Below are 21,547 nucleotides of genomic sequence, written 5' to 3' on the forward strand. Positions count from 1 at the left end.
ATTAAATTAAATGGAAACGAATGAAAATATGAATTAAGTCTCATTTACTGTAAAAATATTTTATAACCAGTTTAATAAAATGTATTTGATCAGAGCGGAACTGGAGGGATGCGGTTATAATTATAATTATTAATATTATTATCACAATATGCAGATGGACAGTTTCATGTAGAAACGGTCAGTTTACAGGAATCCAGATGATTTTTCTGGATTAAAATGTTCGATTCTATAAAATGATAAAATAAATGAATTTATACTAAAGAGTGAAATGATGTTTTACTCTTTGCGCCAGGAGTTAAAGGCGCAGTCCGCAGCGTTGCGCTGGACTGGGAGCTGATCTGCGCTGATTGGCTACCTGGGCCTCTCGCGCGCACACGCACGACTCTCTCTCTTCTCTCTCCCTCTCTCTTTTCTTCCTCCCTCCCTCTCTCTCTCCCTCTCTTTTTCCCTCTCTCTCTCTCTCTCTGAATGAACATCCTGTTTAACATTCCGATCAACGTCAGCAGCTGAAGGTGGACCGCTGCGCTGCGACGCTGCGCCTATAAAGCCGCTGCAGCGCCGCGGCTGCAGGAACCTTCAGGCTGGAGCCGCAGTGGGAGAACCAGAGGATCTGAGAGGATCTGAGAGGATCTGAGAGGATCTGAGAGGATCTGAGGAGATCTGAGGAGATCTGGGTCTGCGGAGGAAACGCGTGGTGGAGGTAAGCTCTTTGGATCAGAACCAGACATCAGCCAGAACCTTTTAGGACCTAAAAGGAGTTTTTCTGAAGTGGCTCAGAATCAGCAGCAGTTGCAGCTTTTAAAGCGGATTTATTGGCGCTGCTCCATAAAGTCGGACCGGGTCGGGCCGGTCCGGGCCGGTCCGCCCGGGCCCGGGGCGGCTGGGCCCCCAAACTGTACCCATAAAGGCGCGCGGCTTTACGGACAAGCCCGCGCAGGCAGACCCGTAAAAGAGTCTGGAATGGCTGCAGGTCCTGATGAGGTTCGGTCCTGATGAGGTTCGGTCCTGATGAGGTTCATGTTTCGGGCTGAGCGGGAAACATTCAGCTCCACGTGCAGCTCGAGTTCAAATGAAATCAATTTTTCCTTCCAGCTGATTTTCCCTCAATTTGCGGCTCTTTCCTTCCAGCTCCAGTCTGACTGCGGACCCGAACCGCGCTGCGCTGCGCTGCCGCAGGTGGATGCTGGGAAGTGGACCCGCTCGGAGGAGATGTTCCCCCTGGCCCAGTTCGGGGTCCTGTCGGCCCTGGCCACCGCGCTCACCTCGGTGCTGTCGGCGCTGCTGCTGCTGGTTCTGACCCGGCAGCTGTGGAGCCTCCGCTGGAGCCTGACCCGGGACCCGAACAGCAGCCTGCCGCTGCCGCGGGCTCCATGGGCTGGCCGCTGGTCGGAGAGACCTTCCACTGGCTCTTCCAGGTCAGAACCTCCTCCAGAACCTCCTCCAGAACCTCCTTCAGCAGCTCCAACTTCAGCCTGGAGCCGCTGAAGTTCTGGTCCGGGTTCTGCAACATGTGCGGACTTGACTTCTGTCTCTGCAGCAAGAACTGGAAGTTTTGGGTTCGGTTCGGTTCTTCCGTTCTGCGCAGAAAATGAAACCGATCCAGATTCAGTTTACGCGTCTCTCTCATGTTTCCAGTTTTTCCCTTCATTAAATTTCTCCAGGTTTCACTTGCTTTTCTGTCACTTTGGTTCTTTTCTCACTTTAAAACCGATTAACAGAATAATCCGCGGAGAATCAAAGCTTTGATTTAATGCATTAATGCAGCAGTTTAAAAATATTAAATTCATCCATTATCTTGAGGTTTTTAAGGCTTGATGAGAGAATCTGGGAACATTTAACTTTCTGTTTCTCTGGACACTAAATATGAATCCATGGAGATTCATTTATTCTTGGTCTTCAAACAAACAAAAAAAACTTCAAAAAGTCTGAAAATAAAAATTACAATCCGAGACTTTCCAACCAGTGGGAGCAATAATTAAAGATCTGGACCTGAGATCAAACATGAGTGAAGAAACATCTGGAGAAACAGACATTTTGGGGTCTCCAGGGCAACCAGCTGGTTAGAGAACATGTCTGGAAAACGACGTTCCCTCCTACCGTCTCAAATGTAAACGTGGAGCTGATTTAACAGAACAGGTTATTTTAGTGATGCAGTCATGTCTGAACACGGTGGAGGATCCGTGAGCCTGTGGGCCTTTAGAGGCAACAAAACCTCTGAAACCTTTTGATTCAAAATCAGCAGAAAACCTGAAAGCTGAGCTGAAGAGTCCAGAGCTTAAGAGGATCCAGCAGAGAGGATCCAGCAGAGAGGATCCAGCAGAGAGGATCCAGTAGAGAGGATCCAGTAGAGAGGATCCAGTAGAGAGGATCCAGTAGAGAGGATCCAGCAGAGAGGATCCAGCAGAGAGGATCCAGCAGAGAGGATCCAGTAGAGAGGATCCAGTAGAGAGGATCCAGCAGAGAGGATCCAGTAGAGAGGATCCAGCAGAGAGGATCCAGCAGAGAGGATCCAGCAGAGAGGATCCAGCAGAGAGGATCCAGCAGAGAGGATCCAGCAGAGAGGATCCAGTAGAGAGGATCCAGTAGAGAGGATCCAGCAGAGAGGATCCAGCAGAGAGGATCCAGTAGAGAGGATCCAGTAGAGAGGATCCAGCAGAGAGGATCCAGCAGAGAGGATCCAGTAGAGAGGATCCAGTAGAGAGGATCCAGCAGAGAGGATCCAGTAGAGAGGATCCAGCAGAGAGGATCCAGCAGAGAGGATCCAGTAGAGAGGATCCAGTAGAGAGGATCCAGTAGAGAGGATCCAGCAGAGAGGATCCAGCAGAGAGGATCCAGCAGAGAGGATCCAGTAGAGAGGATCCAGCAGAGAGGATCCAGCAGAGAGGATCCAGCAGAGAGGATCCAGTAGAGAGGATCCAGTAGAGAGGATCCAGTAGAGAGGATCCAGCAAGGAGAGCAGGAGAAAGAGGAGCTGCAAAAACACAACGTCCTGCGCGATGCTGTCCAGTTTCTGCTGCAAATATTTCAGTGACTTTTCAGCAAGAATTTTGTTTTATGCCAATAATTTATTATTATTGATTAAAAATGTTCTAGTTCCCACTGACAGATTATTTTATTTATAACAAGTTTTTTTTTCTGAAAAAGTACTTGTAAGTTATAACATTTAAAAAACAAAAACTAAGATATTTACACAGGAAACGAGACAAAACAGTAAGATTTATGTTTCTGCAGTGAGGAGAGGAGCAGGCAGGAGCAACCAGGAAGCAAAAATCAGCTGCTCAGCTGAGAGAAAAGAGAAACCCAAAGGGAGGAGGAGAGGAAACCAGAACAGTTACCCAAACCAGACAATGGCAAAAACTAAACAAACTGGAAAATAACTGAAGCTAAAAGTCCAAACAGGATCAATTCTTCTTTAGCTTTATGGAATATGTTTTCCAATCTTCCTGTGTCCTGTTTCCCACTGCAGGGCTCCAACTTCCACATCTCTCGGCGGAAACGCCATGGCAACGTGTTTAAGACCCACCTGCTGGGGAAGCCCCTCATCCGGGTGACGGGCGCCGAAAACATCCGCAAGATCCTGCTGGGGGAACACAGCCTGGTGTGCACCCAGTGGCCCCAGAGCACCCGCATCATCCTGGGGCCAAACACCCTGGTCAACTCTGTGGGGGACATCCACCGCAGGAAGAGGAAGGTGAGGCATCGGCCTGCGGGGCGGGCGGGCCTGCGGGGCCTGCGGGGCTGGGCGGGGCCGGGCGGGGCCGGTGGGGCCTGCGGGGCTGGGCGGGGCCGGTGGGGCCGGATGAACCGCACTGCATTCTGGGGGATGTACACTGTAACAAACTGCCCTGTATTTTTACAGTACAATGCTGGCAGCAGGGTTGCCAGCATTGTACTGTTAATTATACAGTACCCTTACTGTAATCAACTTTACAGTATATTACTGTCACAAAAGAAATCTTTTGTGCAGCAGTGTTGCCAGTATATTACAGTTTTTTCTATGGTTACATTACTGTTGAATTCACATACAGCTTACTACTGTAAATTTCCAATATAAAATAGAAACATGAAAAAAAAAAACACTTAGAAAATGTAAGTTCCATCATGTCAAACATTTATTTGGGAAAAAAAGAACCAACTCAAACATTGACTCACACAGTGTTTAGTGGGCCACATAATAAAGACGAAGGTTTTAAAACGACAACGTATGTGTGCCTTAAACCTAACCTTTTCTACAAGAATGTTGAGGGTAAACTGTCCAAGTAAGTCAGATTCTGGAAAAACAGTAAGAAAATTACCATCTATTTTGTGAAATAAATTTCTTAACTGATGTAAAGAGTATTTGAATAAAGCATGAATTGTGGCCTTTTGATTAGTCTGAAATAAAATAAGTATGAATAAATTATGGAAATAATGCATTGTACAACTCAGCACACTACTTTTTCAATACAAAATACAACTTTTTGTGTAAGTGAGGAACAATATGATGCAACATAAACATTTAACTTTCAATCTAAAGCATAGAAAAAAATTGCACATTTTAGTTTGATAAAATTTGAAACATTAGACTTGAATTTCCTTTAGGGCAAATCAGAGCTCCAACTTCAGATGATAAAACAAACAATGAAACAATATTAGACAAGATAAGTAAACATTGCCTGTACAGTCCTTACATCTGAAGAACAGAAAGTGGGACACTTAACAACATTTATGCTCTTAATTAAAAGAGATGTCTTCAGATTATGCTGACCTTTTAAACCAAAACATCTCTCAAGAACACTCCTGTTCAGGGATAAGTTGCCTTCATGCCTGTAGTTTTTGTTTGCTTGTTTTTGCGTGGAGGGGCAACAATATCTATAGCTTGGTTAGAAGTTCTCACTATGAAATTCCACTCAAAGTCCAGAGGTTTTTCAGCAGAGTTGAAACACGGGATGACAGTGACAGACTTCTTTTGAAAGTTTTCCCTGTCCTCTTGGAGATGATCTTGCTACAGCTGGCCTTGGTCCCTCAGGGTTGAGATCAAGAAAAGCCTGAAAATGCAGTAATTTTCAGATTAGCATATGATCTTAAGGAGTCAGGGTTTAATGTGTGCTAGGTGAAGACAAACTACTGAATGTTTAAGAGTTAATAAAGAGACACAGCATAACATTTAAACAGTTTTCTGCCAAGTCAACTCTGTGAAACTCCAAATTCCAGTTGATATCCATTCACCAATTTCACTTTAGCAGCTAATCATAGCAATTCAGTCAAATTACACAAAAGAAAGAAAAAGAGCTTCCAAACATGTCAGTATTTGTAAATATGAATCATCAAAAATAACTTACCTTAGGATTGGCTCATAAAATGCAGGATTCAAATGGATAGTCCTTAAAGAAAGTTCTAGAGGTTGCTTCACATGTCACAACAACATGTCTTCTTCAGAAATACAGTAGCGTTCTGTTTTAAAGAGCCTCCTTACCGTTGATCCAACATCATTCCCACAATGCAATGCTACTCACAGTATACTACAGTATTTTATTAAAAACAGTAATAATTGCCAGAATGCATTGTTTTTACGGTGCAGTACCGTTTTCAATAGAAACAGTTTGATACTGTTCAGTTTTGGACGTTTTTTACAGCAATTTGTTACAGTGTAGGATTTGGAAAGGCTAGTCGCTAAACCCTCTGGTTGTGAGCTAAGCTACGTTGGTGACGTCAACTGACTCACTAGCTCTTCGGTTACCTAGCAACAACCTGCTGGGGAACAAGCCCTCCAAGCTCCCCAGACTTTGGTTGCCTAGCAACAGCGTGCTCATGACTGGCGCAGCAGCAGTTTAAGTTTTCGACATTTTGCCTCAGAAATGCTTAAAACAGAAAAACGAGGTGAAGTGAAAACTTTGGATCAGCAGGAAAACAAACGCCATCAGTCTGGTGATATTTTAGAAATAGAAACAAAAATCTGATCGATAATATTGACCAATTATATTGCAATATGTTTTAGCCTTATTGCTCAGTCCTACTAAAATCTGAAAAATAACACAAATAATTACTGAAGAACATTATTTATGATAAAATACTTTGTTTTTTGTTAACATTTTGTTTTCTCTATTTACATTCGTAGAAGTTCCCAGCTCTGTCACTGTGTCTGTAGAAACTGAGCTGAGTCTGAACGGTTCTGATCCGGTTGAACTTTGACCCCTCTCTGCGTTTAGATCCTGGCCAAGGTGTTCAGCCGGGCGGCGCTGGAGTCCTACCTGCCGCGGCTGCAGGACGTCATCAAGGCGGAGATCGCAAGTGGGTCTCTGACCCGGGGGTCCGTCGACGTGTACGCCGCCGCCAAGTCTCTGACGTTCCGCATCGCCGTGCGGGTTCTGCTGGGCCTGCAGATGGAGGAGGAGCGGATCGTCTACCTGGCCACGACCTTCGAGCAGCTCATGAACAACTTGTTCTCGCTCCCCATCGACCGCCGTTCAGCGGCCTGCGCAAGGTACCGAACCCCGTCCGCACCCCGACCCACCTGGGACCCGGGCCGGTTCTGATGGACTTCTCTCTGCAGGGCATCAAGGCCAGAGAAATCCTTCACGCCAACATGGCGAAAATCATCGAGGAGAAGATGGAGCGGCAGCAGCTGGACGACGACTACCAGGACGCCTTCGACCTCATGCTGTCCGGTGCCAAGGAGCAAAGCCAGGAGCTCAGCATCCAGGAGCTCAAGGTACCAGGAGACCCGAACCAGGAGACCCGAACCAGGCCGACCCAAACCAGGCCGACCCGAACCAGGCCGACCCAAACCAGGCCGACCCGAACCAGGAGACCCGAACCAGGAGACCCGAACCAGGAGACCCGAACCAGGAGACCCGAACCAGGCCGACCCAAACCAGGAGACCCGAACCAGGAGACCCGAACCAGGAGACCGAACCAGGAGACCCAAACCAGGAGACCCGAACCAGGCCGACCCAAACCAGGAGACCCAAACCAGGAGACCCGAACCAGGAGACCCGAACCAGACCAGACTGCTCCGGTTCAGAGGAGATGTGGGGTTCACTGGGTTAACCAGGCTGATCAGGTTTAAAGGTTTCAGAGGGAAGGAAACTCTCACCTGTTGCCATGGTGATGTACTGATTACTGCAGCAGCTGATGTTTGGTGTAGCGCTCTGGATCAGTCTGGATCAGTCTGGATCAGTCTGGATCAGTCTGGATCAGTCTGTTCAGTCTGGATCAGTCTGGATCAGTCTGGATCAGTCTGGATCAGTCTGGATCAGCCTGATCAGTCTGGATCAGTCTGGATCAGCCTGGATCAGTCTGGATCAGCCTGGATCAGTCTGGATCAGTCTGGTTCAGTCTGGATCAGCCTGGATCAGTCTGGATCAGTCTGGTTCAGTCTGGATCAGCCTGGATCAGTCTGGTTCAGTCTGGTTCAGTCTGGATCAGTCTGGTTCAGTCTGGTTCAGTCTGGTTCAGTCTGGATCAGTCTGGATCAGTCTGGATCAGTCTGGATCAGCCTGGATCAGTCTGGATCAGTCTGGATCAGCCTGGATCAGTCTGGATCAGCCTGGATCAGTCTGGATCAGTCTGGTTCAGTCTGGATCAGCCTGGATCAGTCTGGATCAGTCTGGTTCAGTCTGGATCAGCCTGGATCAGTCTGGTTCAGTCTGGTTCAGTCTGGATCAGTCTGGTTCAGTCTGGTTCAGTCTGGTTCAGTCTGGATCAGTCTGGTTCAGTCTGGATCAGTCTGGATCAGTCTGGATCAGCCTGGATCAGTCTGGTTCAGTCTGGATCAGTCTGGATCAGTCTGGATCAGTCTGGATCAGCCTGGATCAGTCTGGATCAGCCTGGATCAGTCTGGATCAGTCTGGATCAGTCTGGTTCAGTTCTGGTTCAGTCTGGTTCAGTCTGGATCAGCCTGGATCAGCCTGGATAAGTCTGGATCAGCCTGGATCAGTCTGGTTCAGTCTGGTTCAGTCTGGTTCAGTCTGGATCAGTCTGGTTCAGTCTGGTTCAGTCTGGATCAGTCTGGTTCAGTCTGGATCAGTCTGGATCAGTCTGGATCAGCCTGGATCAGTCTGGTTCAGTCTGGATCAGTCTGGATCAGTCTGGATCAGCCTGGATCAGCCTGGATCAGTCTGGATCAGTCTGGATCAGCCTGGATCAGCCTGGTTCAGTCGGGTTCAGCCTGGCTCAGTCTGGTTCAGTCGGGTTCAGTCTGGTTCAGCCTGGCTCAGTCTGGTTCAGTCTGGTTCAGCCTGGTTCAGTCTGGTTCAGTCGGGTTCAGCCTGGCTCAGTCTGGTTCAGTCTGGTTCAGCCTGGTTCAGTCTGGTTCAGTCTGGTTCAGCCTGGCTCAGTCTGGTTCAGTCTGGTTCAGCCTGGTTCAGTCTGGTTCAGCCTGTCTCAGTCTGGTTCAGCCTGGTTCAGTCTGGTTCAGTAGGGTTCAGCCTGGCTCAGTCCTGGTTCAGTCTGGTTCAGCCTGGTTCAGTCTGGTTCAGTCGGGTTCAGTCTGGTTCAGTCTGGTTCAGCCTGGCTCAGTCTGGTTCAGTCTGGTTCAGCCTGGTTCAGTCTGGTTCAGTCTGGATCAGCCTGGTTCAGTCTGGTTCAGTCTGGTTCAGTCTGGTTCAGCCTGGTTCAGTCTGGATCAGCCTGGTTCAGTCTGGTTCAGTCTGGTTCAGTCTGGATCAGTCTGGATCAGTCTGGATCAGTCTGGTTCAGCCTGGATCAGTCTGGATCAGCCTGGTTCAGTCTGGTTCAGCCTGGTTCAGTCTGGATCAGCCTGGTTCAGTCTGGTTCAGCCTGGTTCAGTCTGGTTCAGTCTGGTTCAGTCTGGATCAGTCTGGATCAGTCTGGATCAGTCTGGTTCAGCCTGGATCAGTCTGGTTCAGCCTGGATCAGCCTGGTTCAGTTCTGGTTCAGCCTGGTTCAGTCTGGTTCAGTCTGGATCAGTCTGGATCAGTCTGGTTCAGCCTGGATCAGTCTGGTTCAGACTGGTTCAGTCTGGATCAGTCTGGATCAGTCTGGTTCAGCCTGTTCAGTCTGGTTCAGTCTGGTTCAGCCTGGATCAGCCTGGTTCAGCCTGCATCAGTCTGGATCAGCCTGGTTCAGTCTGGTTCAGCCTGGTTTCAGTCTGGTTCAGCCTGGTTCAGTCTGGTTCAGCCTGGTTCAGCCTGATCAGTCTGGATCAGTCTGGTTCGTCTGGTTCAGCCTGGACAGCCTGGTTCAGTCTGGATCAGTCTGGACCATTCTGGATCAGTCTGGATCAGTCTGGATCAGCCTGGTTCAGTCTGGTTCAGTCTGGTTCAGTCCGGATCAGTCTGGATCAGTCTGGTCCGGCCTGGTTCAGTCTGGTTCAGTCTGGATCAGCCTGGTTCAGTCTGGATCAGTCTGGATCAGTCTGGATCAGCCTGGTTCAGCCTGGTTCAGTCTGGATCAGTCTGGTTCAGTCTGGTTCAGCCTGGTTCAGTCTGGATCAGTCTGGTCCAGCCTGGTTCAGTCTGGTTAAGCCTGGTTCAGCCTGGATCAGCCTGGTTCAGTCTGGTTCAATTGGGTTCAGTCTGGTTCAGTCTGGTTCAGCCTGGATCAGCCTGGTTCAGCCTGGATCACCTGGTTCAGTCTGGTTCAGCCTGGATCAGCCTGGATCAGCCTGGATCAGTCTGGATCAGTCTGGATCAGCCTGGTTCAGTCTGTTCAGTCAGGTTCAGTCTGGATCAGTCTGGTTCAGTCTGGTTCAGTCTGGATCAGTCTGGTTCAGTCTGGATCAGTCTGGATCAGTCTGGATCAGTTCGGATCAGTCTGGATCAGTCTGGATCAGCCTGGATCAGTCTGGATCAGTCTGGATCAGTCTGGTTCAGTCTGGATCAGTCTGGATCAGTCTGGATCAGCCTGGATCAGTCTGGATCAGTCTGGATCAGTCTGGATCAGCCTGGATCAGCCTGGATCAGTCTGGATCAGTCTGGATCAGCCTGGATCAGTCTGGATCAGTCTGGATCAGTCTGGATCAGCCTGGATCAGTCTGGATCAGTCTGGATCAGCCTGGATCAGTCTGGATCAGTCTGATCAGTCCGGATCAGCCTGGATCAGTCTGGATCAGTCTGGATCAGTCTGGATCAGTCTGGATCAGCCTGGTTCAGTCGGGTTTCAGCCTGGCTCAGTCTGGTTCAGTCTGGTTTCAGTCGGGTTCAGTCTGGTTCAGCCTGGCTCAGTCTGGTTCAGTCTGGTTCAGCCTGGTTCAGTCTGGTTCAGTCGGGTTCAGCCTGGCTCAGTCTGGTTCAGCCTGGTTCAGTCTGGTTCAGTCTGGTTCAGCCTGGCTCAGTCTGGTTCAGTCTGGTTCAGCCTGGTTCAGTCTGGTTCAGTCTGGTTCAGCCTGTCTCAGTCTGGTTCAGTCTGGTTCAGCCTGGTTCAGTCTGGTTCAGTCGGGTTCAGCCTGGCTCAGTCTGGTTCAGTCTGGTTCAGCCTGGTTCAGTCTGGTTCAGTCGGGTTCAGTCTGGTTCAGTCTGGTTCAGCCTGGCTCAGTCTGGTTCAGCCTGGTTCAGTCTGGTTCAGTCTGGATCAGCCTGGTTCAGTCTGGTTCAGTCTGGTTCAGGCTGGTTCAGCCTGGTTCAGTCTGGATCAGCCTGGTTCAGTCTGGTTCAGTCTGGTTCAGTCTGGTTCAGTCTGGTTCAGTCTGGATCAGTCTGGTTCAGTCTGGATCAGCCTGGTTCAGTCTGGTTCAGTCTGGTTCAGTCTGGTTCAGTCTGGATCAGTCTGGATCAGTCTGGTTCAGCTGGATCAGTCTGGTTCAGCCTGGTTCAGTCTGGTTCAGCCTGGATCAGCCTGGTTCAGTCTGGTTCAGCCTGGTTCAGTCTGGTTCAGTCTGGATCAGTCTGGATCAGTCTGGTTCAGACTGATCAGTCTGGTTCAGACTGGTTCAGTCTGGATCAGTCTGGATCAGTCTGGTTCAGCCTGGATCAGTCTGGATCAGCCTGGTTCAGTCTGGTTCAGCCTGGTTCAGTCTGGTCAGCCTGGTTCAGTTTTGGTTCAGCCTGGTTCAGCCTGGATCAGTCTGGACCAGTCTGGTTCAGTCTGGATCATTCTGGATCAGTCTGGATCAGCCTGGTTCAGTCTGGATCAGTCTGGATCAGTCTGGATCAGCCTGGATCAGTCTGGATCAGTCTGGTTCAGTCTGGATCAGTCTGGACCAGTCTGGTTCAGTCTGGATCAGTCTGGATCAGTCTGGATCAGCCTGGTTCAGTCTGGTTCAGTCTGGATCAGTCTGGATCAGTCTGGTCCGGCCTGGTTCAGTCTGGTTCAGTCTGGATCAGCCTGGATCAGCCTGGTTCAGTCTGGATCAGTCTGGATCAGCCTGGTTCAGTCTGGATCAGTCTGGATCAGTCTGGATCAGCCTGGTTCAGCCTGGTTCAGTCTGGATCAGTCTGGTTCAGTCTGGTTCAGTCTGGTTCAGCCTGGTTCAGTCTGGATCAGTCTGGTTCAGCCTGGTTCCGTCTGGTTAAGCCTGGATCAGCCTGGTTCAGTCTGGTTCAATTGGGTTCAGTCTGGTTCAGTCTGGATCAGTCTGGTTCAGCCTGGTTCAGCCTGGTTCAGTCTGGTTCAGTCTGGATCAGTCTGGATCAGCCTGGCTCAGCCTGGATCAGTCTGGATCAGTCGTGTTCAGTCTGGTTCAGTCTGGTTCAGTCTGGTTCAGGCTGGATCAGTCTGGATCAGCCTGGTTCAGCCTGGATCAGTCTGGATCAGTCTGGATCAGCCTGGTTCAGTCTGGTTCAGTCTGGATCAGTCTGGATCAGTCTGGATCAGTCTGGTTCAGCCTGGTTCAGTCTGGTTCAGTCTGGATCAGTCTGGATCAGTCTGGATCAGTCTGGTTCAGCCTGGTTCAGGCTGGATCAGTCTGGATCAGTGTGGTTCAGCAAGGATCAGCCTGGTTCAGCCTGGTTCAGTCTGCTTCAGTCTGGTTCAGCCTGGTTCAGCCTGGTTAAGCCTGCTTCAGTCTGGTTCAGTCTGGTTCAGTCTGGATCTGTCTGGTTCAGTCTGGTTCAGACTGGTTCAGTCTGCTTCAGTCTGGTTCAGTCTGGTTCAGTCTGGTTCAGTCTGGTTCAGCCTGGTTCAGTCTGGTTCAGCCTGGATCAGCCTGATTCAGTCTGGTTCAGTCTGCTTCAGTCTGGATCAGTCGGGTTCAGGCTGGATCAGCCTGGTTCAGCCTGGATCAGTCTGGATCAGTCGGGTTCAGTCTGGTTCAGTCTGTTTCAGCCTGGATCAGTCTGGTTCAGCCTGGTTCAGCCTGGTTCAGCCTGCTTCAGTCTGGTTCAGTCTGGTTCAGTCTGGATCTGTCTTGTTCAGTCTGGTTCAGCCTGGTTCAGTCTGCTTCAGTCTGGTTCAGTCTGGTTCAGCCTGGTTCAGTCTGCTTCAGTCTGGTTCAGCCTGGTTCAGTCTGCTTCAGTCTGCTTCAGTCTGCTTCAGCCTGGTTCAGTCTGGTTCAGCCTGGTTCAGTCTGGTTCAGTCTGCTTCAGTCTGCTTCAGTCTGGTTCAGTCTGCTTCAGTCTGGTTCAGTCTGGTTCAGTCTGGTTCAGTCTGGTTCAGCCTGGTTCAGTCTGGTTCAGTCTGCTTCAGCCTGGTTCAGTCTGCTTCAGTCTGCTTCAGTCTGGTTGCGGTTTAGCAGTAGATGTCAGACTGGTGTTGGATTGGACTGATCTGGGCTGTGTGGTCAGTCCGATGATTAAACCCCAAATTTCATCCTTTTCTTCCAGGAAACAGCCGTGGAGCTGATCTTCGCTGCCCACTCCACCACGGCCAGCGCCTCCACCTCCCTGGTTCTGCAGCTGCTGCGTCACCCGGCTGTGGTGGACAAGGCCAGAGAGGAGCTGGAGGCCGAGGGTCTGGGATGTCAGCCGGAGCGGAACCGCAACCCGGCGGGTGGTGCGCCGGAGACCGAGCCGGACGGCGGCTGTCCTGGGTCTCATGTCCCGTATCTGAGTCTGGAGAAGCTGAGCCAGCTCCGCTACATCGACTGCGTGGTGAAGGAGGTGCTCCGCTTCCTGCCGCCGGTCTCCGGGGGATACCGGACCGCCCTGCAGACCTTCGAACTGGACGTGAGTCAGAGCTGAAACCAGAACCAAACTGCAGTCAGTGGAAGGATCTCCAGATTCTCATTTAGTACCAACACTTAGCAACCCTCAGTTTAACGTTCATGAAGCTTCAAAGCAGACAAAGTCCACAGAAACGTTTTGCAGATTTGATGAAACACCTTCAGGAAGTGAAGAGTTAATGACTGAGATCATTAACGAGATGTCAGGAAGGAAAACATGAAGACATGAGGAAGGTTGGCATCCTGGCCCAAACGACCGGAACCTTCCGTTTCCCTCTGACTCAAAGACCAAGAATCTGTCTGCAGAACCGGATCCGCTCACTGCAGAACACTGCAGAACCGGATCCGTTCACTGCAGAACCGGATCCGCTCACTGCAAAACCGGATCCGTTCACTGCAGAACACTGCAGAACCGGATCCGTTCACTGCAGAACCGGATCCGTTCACTGCAGAACCGGATCCGTTCACTGCAGAACCGGATCCGCTCACTGCAGAACCGGATCCGTTCACTGCAGAACCGGATCCGCTCACTGCAGAACCAGATCCGCTCACTGCAGAACCGGATCCGCTCACTGCAGAACACTGCAGAACCGGATCCGTTCACTGCAGAACACTGCAGAACCGGATCCGTTCACTGCAGAACCGGATCCGTTCACTGCAGAACCGGATCCGCTCACTGCAGAACCGGATCCGTTCACTGCAGAACCGGATCCGCTCACTGCAGAACCAGATCCGCTCACTGCAGAACCGGATCCGCTCACTGCAGAACCGGATCCGCTCACTGCAGAACACTGCAGAACCGGATCCGCTCACACCGGATCCGTTCACTGCAGAACACTGCAGAACCGGATCCGTTCACTGCAGAACCGGATCCGTTCGTTGTGTTTTCAGCCTCATCATGGAGACGTGAAGCTGATTCCTCTCCTCTTTTCCAGTTAAAGACCAAAATCAGGAAAATAATTCCTCATTAAATGAGAAGTTAAAAGTTGCTTTAATTTATGAATTCAATTATTTTTTCCACAAGTGTCTTTTTTAAACATTATTATTTTCCACTACAAACATTTTAAAGATTTGAGATCCAATTTTTATAATTGTGCAATTAGATTAAAAAAGAGATCTAAATCTGTGATTTTATTCAGATGTAAAGAATAAATCTGCCTTGGTCTAATTTTTCAACCAATCAGTTAATTTTCCTGCTCTCATAGAAATCCTGGTTCTAGACTGAATCTTGGCTTTTGTTTCTCCACCTGCTGAGTTTTTCATGCAGGATTAGAGCTCAGAGCTCCTCAGTCCTTACATCCCCTCTCCTTGACCTCAACATGACCCCAATTTTCTGCCCCATTGCCAAAAGAACAATTGTCATCTCTGCACCTTTTCCAGCAGTGATAAAGCCAAGAGGGCTGGAAGGAGCTGAGCTGCTCCGGTCTGAAGGCGCGGCTCCGGTTGGAGGATAATAATGGTTCATTCTGTTGTTCAGTGTCAGATAATTAAAGAAACCAAGCCGTCATGGAAGCAGCAAAGCATATATTATTATTATCATTTATTATTTTAATGTGTGACAGACTGAGAATAATCCACTAATTATCACATTTCACATAAAAAAATCTCTACTTTGAAGTCAAATTCTCGTTACGTTATTAGCTTTGAATTTGTTTCCAAACTGGAAAAGATGGTTGAATCTTCCACATAAAGAACTTCAGACCCATTTAGATTCACCTCTGGGCCACCAGAAGTTCTGACTGGTTTAGTTTCTCACTGCAGCCTCTGGTTTCCATTACAAACGTGAGAAACTGTCATCATTCTGCTAATGTTGAAAAAACACATTTTCACAAACACGTCAATAAGTCATTAACAACATGCTGCATCATAAACTGCTTCCTGTCTTCTTCGTGGTTTCTGCCAGTAGTAACATCTGGTTGTTGATCATGTGACTCGTGACTGAAAAAGTGTTTCCATCACTTTTTTTTAGGAAATAAACTGATTTTGTTACAGCCAGAAAAATTACGTCATCCAAACCTTTTCATAAAAAAACATTTTTTAAATTGCCGTGTTTTCATTAATGTGTAGGATTTCATCAACCTTTTGAAAGTAGAGATGTGGTTTCAGGTCCAGATTTAATAGATCATGAATTGGTGAAAAGTCGCTATGAAGGTTAACGCAGCAAATCAAACTACAAACCAACAAACGATTCATTAAACAATTCCTTTCCCTTCATCAACAGATGAATCTGCTGGTTTGAAAACCAGCTCTCATGAAGATCGGCCTGATTTTCCTCTTTGCAGATCTAAATGTTTGATGTTAACCAGTGAAGGTCCTGAAAAACAAGAACTGATTGAATGAAGTTCATCTTTCATCTTTCAGATGCTGATGCTCCGTTTTCCTCCCCGTGGTTCTAACGGCTGGTTCCGCTTCTCCCACAGGGTTACCAGATCCCTAAAGGCTGGAGTGTGATGTACAGCATCCGGGACACCCACGAGACGGCGGCGATCTTCCAGAGTCCGGAGCAGTTCGACCCGGAGCGGTTCGGCCGGAGCGGGACGAGTGGCGCTCGTCTCGGTTCAGCTACGTTCCGTTCGGCGGCGGCGTGCGCAGCTGCGTGGGGAAGGAGCTGGCGCACATCATCCTGAAGACTCTGGCCGTGGAGCTGATCGGGACGTGCAAATGGACCCTGGCTTCAGAGGAGTTCCCCAAATGCAAACGGTACCGATCGTTCACCCGGTGAACGGGTTGCACGTTCGATTCTCCTACAGCGACCCGCTGCAGACGCAACAGAACTGAGACTTTACACTACAAACTCTGAGCAACGGATCAGAACCTCACCACCGGGCCATCCTGCAGCACTTCAGCATCACCATCATCTCCAAATGCATCTAATTTATTTGTGTTGCCTTTATCCTGCAGACGTCGCTTCGTTGGACTGAAAGAACATAAGCTAAGGTTTCTGTTCAGAAACCAACAGATCTCTCCGTCTTGTTCCTTTTCTACTGTCTGTAAATGAGATTTAAGTTATTTCATTTCAAAATAAGCCATCAGAGCTAAAGTTCTGCTGCTTCTCTAACTTCTACATCACTGTGAACCAGTTCATCTGAACCTTCAGAGTATTTCACCTCAGATTTTAGCTTGGTTCTGGTTTTGGGTGAGTTTTCTTCTTCTGCTTCATCTGGTTCGATGTGCCTTTGAGCAAGGTGTCGGATCTGGAGGACCGGATCTGAACAGGAGTCACTTCTCATCACAGCCTGAAAGGTTCAGAAAAACTGGAGTTTTAAGAGACATTTTCTGGAGCCACTGAACCAAACTCCAGCTCAGAAAACATTCAAAATGTCCTCTTCTTTTTTACATGAATGTTTCATAGATCTGTGTCTGTTGTGCTAAATGAAGTAGTGTTCTGAATAATAAGCTGTATTTAAACGCAGATGGGCCTCATCTGCAGTAGAGACACTAACCTGTAATGTAAGCCTGTTTCTCCTTTATGATCTTAGAGTCTGCTGGTTCTGATGTCGTTGCAGGACCGTTAGCCTGCTAGCGGCGCTGTGAATGTTAGCTGCAGATAGATTTATGGAAAGATAGCACTTTCTCCACTTTAAGAGTCTGTATATACTGTTGTTCACTGACAGGATCAGCTGTAGCTGCTGTACAGTCAATTTAAACTAGACTTAAACAAAGTTCTGGGAGTTTTTATTTGTCTTGAGAGTACACTGGGGGTCGGTCCGGGCGGGCTGGGTCCGTTTACTAGAGCGTCTATCAAGTTATGTATAGATGTAACTCTTGTACATCAAACCTGAGAAACATCTTGTTGCCAGGCCTCTGCAGAGATGAATCTGCATTCACACCAAAACCATTTAGTCCGTTTTAATCCGGTCCGTTTTAATCCGGTCCGTTTTAATCCGGTCCGTTGTTTGAGATGTGGATGCATAACCAACCACAAAAACCAAACTCTGGTTTTATCAGCATCAGTTTGGTTGAAGTGAAAACCTCTCATGGCTGTTAGCTAAACACGAACATCTCGTTAAGCTACTCAGAGGCTTCCCTCACCTCAGCATGCTGGATGCTTGAAACTCAAAGTGATGTTATGACTCACTGATTAATTCTTCTCATAAATATTTGACCAGTTCACAGAGCACTGAAGTTTTGTTCCCAGTGAACAATGTGAAGGTGACATCACAGTAAACGCACCTCGTCCTGAAGCAGCTGAACTTCTGATCCCAGGAACTCTCCCTATTCAGAGGCTCACATCTAAAGCAACACATACTAAGATGCTACTTTTTCATTTCTTTCCATTTCCTCATGTTTGCACCAACATGTTTTCAATGTGGCGGCGAATCCACAGAATCAATGCAGCTCACAGTCAATCAATCGCTTTCAACAAAAAGTACAATACTTTTCTACACTCACTTTCAAAGAAAGCTTTAAAAACATTTTTAAAACTACATTTTCTGGAAAAGAAGTGGAGCATTCAGAAACCAGGTAAGTTTCATTTCTGTACAACAGATTTCTAAAATGTAATTTTTCTGTAGTTTCATGCATCAACACAGAAGTTGTCACTTCATGACTTTCACTATAACTATCAAACACTGAGCTAAAAGCCAGCAGTGTCTCTTAATGATCTTATTTAATGTGATGTTGTAAAACCGCGCCGTTTCCTGCCGCCAACACTAAAACATTCATTTCCTCGTTTAAAACTTATTACTGGAAGCACAGATTAACTGGGCCTGCTGAACTTTGAGCAGGTGTTTCTAAATATTCTGCTGGAACAAGGAGTTCCCAGCAGCTATTTGTACTCATTTGATGGAGTTGAACTGGTTTCATGACAGCGACTGACTGTTGCCACCTCGGAAGTTGAAAACTTCTGGAAACTCCCTTCCTGTCACCTGAGGGGCTGATTTTACTCACACCCAGGCGCTGATCCAGTTCCTGCTCAGTAGCCAGAATCCGACCTGGATTTTCGCTGTTCCACAAAACTAATTAAGTCGCAATTATGCAGTAATTATGGTCTTAAGGTGCCAAGTTATTGAAGTTATTGTAAGCTCTTGTTGAGAGGGAACCAGTTTTTAAACTGACATATAAAACCACAAAATGAGCCGAGTTCCCAAAAATCAGTTCATTCAGCAAAACTAACTAAATATGGAAGATTTGTTTGATTAAAAGCAACTTGTCTTTTCATAGACTTCTAGAGTCCTGAAGGAAACATATTATGGTTTAGAGTTTTAATAAAAATAAACTCTTTCACAGATGAATATTTTCTGACCAAATATTTAAAAATCAACGCTCAACAAATCATATCAAAGATATTTTGGAAACAGACGACTCACAAAGTCACGAGTCACTGAATAGTTTGTTCATTTTTGGTTAAATGTTGGGATCTAAATGTTGCTTGATCAGCATGATTACTGAAAAAATACATTTTCTAGATAAAAATATGAAGCATTGTGAGAAAATCACATAGTCTTCAAATAAAGTACTTAATATTTTTATGCAAACATATTTTCATGACTTGAAGCCAACTGGTTTTCAGCCTGCAGGAAGACGTTTCTCACAATATTAGGAAGAATAAATACATTTATGTTTCTGTAAAAAAGATATATAATACATATTTCATTGCAAAGTAGTATTTCATAAAGCTGTCTTTCAGATTTGACTTGGACTGAAGTTTTAGTAACAATGTTAATCTGATGAATCGGGGAATTAAAGGAAGATGCTCTGAGTCACAGATTGCAGGATCAGGCTGTTATTAGCAGTGGTGGATTATTATGGGATGTTTATGGTTCACACGCTGTCCATATTTATAATAATGACCACATGAATGTCTCCAAATTCACGTTGAATTAAATGATTTTGGCTCATTTGGGAAACTAAATAAATGTAAGTGACCTCTGACCTCTCTCACTACTAAGCAGCTGCAGCACTTCCTGCTGGAAACGTCAGAATAAACTTCCTGTTCCACTCTGCCTCATTCATCATGTTGCATCTTAACTCTGAAACTTTTTGTTTCCTCACAAACTGGAGTTTTGACTCAAAGATGTTTCTTTCATTTTATGAAATCTCTGCGGTTCAAAGACAAAGATTGGGACATTCATGTAGAAAATAAATCCAGATGTTTAATGATCAACCAGAACATTATAACCACCCAGGAAAGAGAAAAGTTGCTGCTATGATATTTCCTCACGGTTGGCAATGTCTTTTATTTTGAAATCTCCTTATTTTCCTGACTTTATAATGAAATGTGCCAATCTGTGTTGTGTTTACCTGACCGTGGGGTCTCTGTGGAAGGAGGGAGGGGGGGGGGTCTCTGTGGATGGGGGGTCTCTGTGGATGGGGGGGTCTCTGTGGAAGGAGGGAGGGGGGGGGGGTCTCTGTGGAGGGGGGGGTCTCTGTGGAGACTCAGAGGGGGGTCTCCTCTGAGTCTCGTTAAGATCACCGAGCGTTTCCAGCCTCCACCTGACCGCCTAATTGACCAGCAGAACAGTTTGAAGCCATGTGGCAGAAAATTAATGGGACACACACAGTCTGGCCTATTTATGTCTGTGGGACCCCGTACCTCTGCCAAGGTCTTTATCTGATGAACACTCAGCCGCTGTGAACTTGGCGATGTTTTTTACCCAGAGTTCACTGCGGTGTCACTGGCTGCTCAGGTCAGTGACTGGTCAGCTGCGGCGGGTGCATGGGAACCGGCGGGGACGCAACCTGTCCGGAAATATGAAGCCAATCTGTGAAACAACAGAGACGCATCAGCGAGGAGGGAGCCGAAAAATTAAACTCCTCGTTTCTGCTGGAGCAAAAATATCTTCTCACTTCTTATCTGCCCAGAAAAGTGAAAAGTACTGATCGAATTATCAGTCATTAATATTTAAAAGTTGCATCATTAGATGGAATAAAATATAAAATTAAGAGTAAATTGTAACAAAAGATAAAATCAGGCAAAATAAAATGTTTCCAAATCATTTTCTTTTAATAAAAAACATACAAAACTTTAACAGAAACTGCAAGTGTGTGAATTTTTACTTCAAATGCTTTTAATTCAAATGCTTTTAATTCAGTGGCTAAAAAATAAAGAAATTTTATTCAACCAAGAGTAGAAATGCTTCATAATGAAATTAGTCAAGTAAAGTAAAAACAACTGTAGTCAAAAAAAGTAACATTTAAAAAAAAGTTACTCAAGTAAAAGTAAGTGAGTAAATACTGGACTCTGAGTTTGAGTTTAATATTCCAGGATTTTGGTTTTTGCAGCTCAAGTCATTATTTTTATTCCAGCCTCTCAGGTTTGAACATTAAACTTGGACGTAAATTTTTCCATTTTTGGGAAACTGGAGTCTGATTTGGCAGAAGATCGATGGATTCAACACGACTTTTAATGGCTGCTGCGAGTTCTGGTGGACCCATCCGGCGGGTCCAAGGAAACCAGAGGATACAAATGGGCACTGGTTAAACTGGTGTGATAAAAAAATAAAGTTCACATTTAATTGTGATGCACCTGAAAAACCAGATCATCCTGGAGCAAAAATGTTCATAACTTTTTCCATGAGTGACGGCGATGCAGAAGATGCCCAGCAGCTCCTGTGGTTCGTTTTTCTTTCCTAAAGATCCTCGATGACCTCAGATCAAACCTGCTTTAATCCGGCCAATGAGATCCGGATTTTCCTCAAACTCAGCTATAAAAGGATTCGCTGGGTCTCCGGCTGCCTCCTTATTTCTGTATGTTCTGGTTCAAAGGCAGTTCTGCTACGATAAGCGACACCCATTTTCTAAATGAGGGGGAAAACGGGTCAGATGGTGCCTGGGACACAGCGATCCGGGGCCAACATCGGCTCCCCGCAGCCACAGATATTTTACCTCCATTGTGTGTTTTCCTTCAGTTTATTTTAATCGCCGCTGCCTTCCCAGGAGAAGCCGCAACGCTGCAATCTTGGTGGTTCCTTGGAAGTTCACACATTTATGTGCTGAGTCACTTTCAGGAAGTTGCCAGCTTCTATTGTGAGACTTTAAGTGGACTGAAATAAACCCTGGCAGCTGTGAAGTGCCACCAGGAGTCCGTCCAGCCTCGCTCTGCTATAAACGTCCCCCGCCTCGACTTCACCGGCAAAAAATAGTTCATCCTGGAGAAACGAGAAATGTTTTCATCCTTCAATTAAACTGCAGAACAACAGTTTTCATCCTGTTTTCGTCCTTATGACAGAAACAGAGACAGAAAGCTTTGATACATATGTAAGACAAACAGCTTAAGCTGCATTTCTACAAAACGCTCAAAGCAATTCAAATGCTAAAAAGGCGAAAATAAAACAATGTTTTAATCTGCTCCACCTGCTGTGGTTCTGACCCAAACCAGCCTGTTTCCCCTCCTGGCCTGTGGGGGCGCTGCACCAACAACCACTGCAGGAAACGACACTAAAACCTCTGAAGACGCTGAGAGCAACTTCCTGCTTCACCAGATGAAACAAGATGGAGGCGTCAGAGTTTAGTGATTTCTCTTTAGTCTTTGGCTGAAGACCAGGAGCCATTTCTGCTGCTAGCGCT

The 21,547-nt window shown here is 47.0% G+C and overlaps 1 protein-coding gene across 1 annotated transcript; it reads left to right on the forward strand.

Annotated features, from left to right (window-relative positions):
• Positions 1–541: 541 nt before the first annotated feature.
• On the forward strand, positions 542–16,534 carry LOC129354207 (cytochrome P450 26C1-like). The gene is given in 11 exon segments (XM_055023731.1): positions 542–700; positions 1,129–1,360; positions 1,363–1,415; positions 3,467–3,691; positions 6,189–6,438; positions 6,441–6,463; positions 6,533–6,691; positions 12,702–13,043; positions 15,460–15,568; positions 15,571–15,729; positions 15,732–16,534. Coding segments are annotated over 10 exon segments (1,557 nt in total). The 5' UTR covers positions 542–700; positions 1,129–1,209; the 3' UTR covers positions 15,818–16,534.
• The last annotated feature ends 5,013 nt before the right edge of the window (positions 16,535–21,547 follow it).

The sequence above is a fragment of the Poeciliopsis prolifica genome, unplaced genomic scaffold, assembly GCF_027474105.1.
Source record: "Poeciliopsis prolifica strain line A6 unplaced genomic scaffold, Auburn_PproV2 SCAFFOLD106, whole genome shotgun sequence".
Classification (NCBI taxonomy): Eukaryota; Metazoa; Chordata; class Actinopteri; order Cyprinodontiformes; family Poeciliidae; genus Poeciliopsis; species Poeciliopsis prolifica.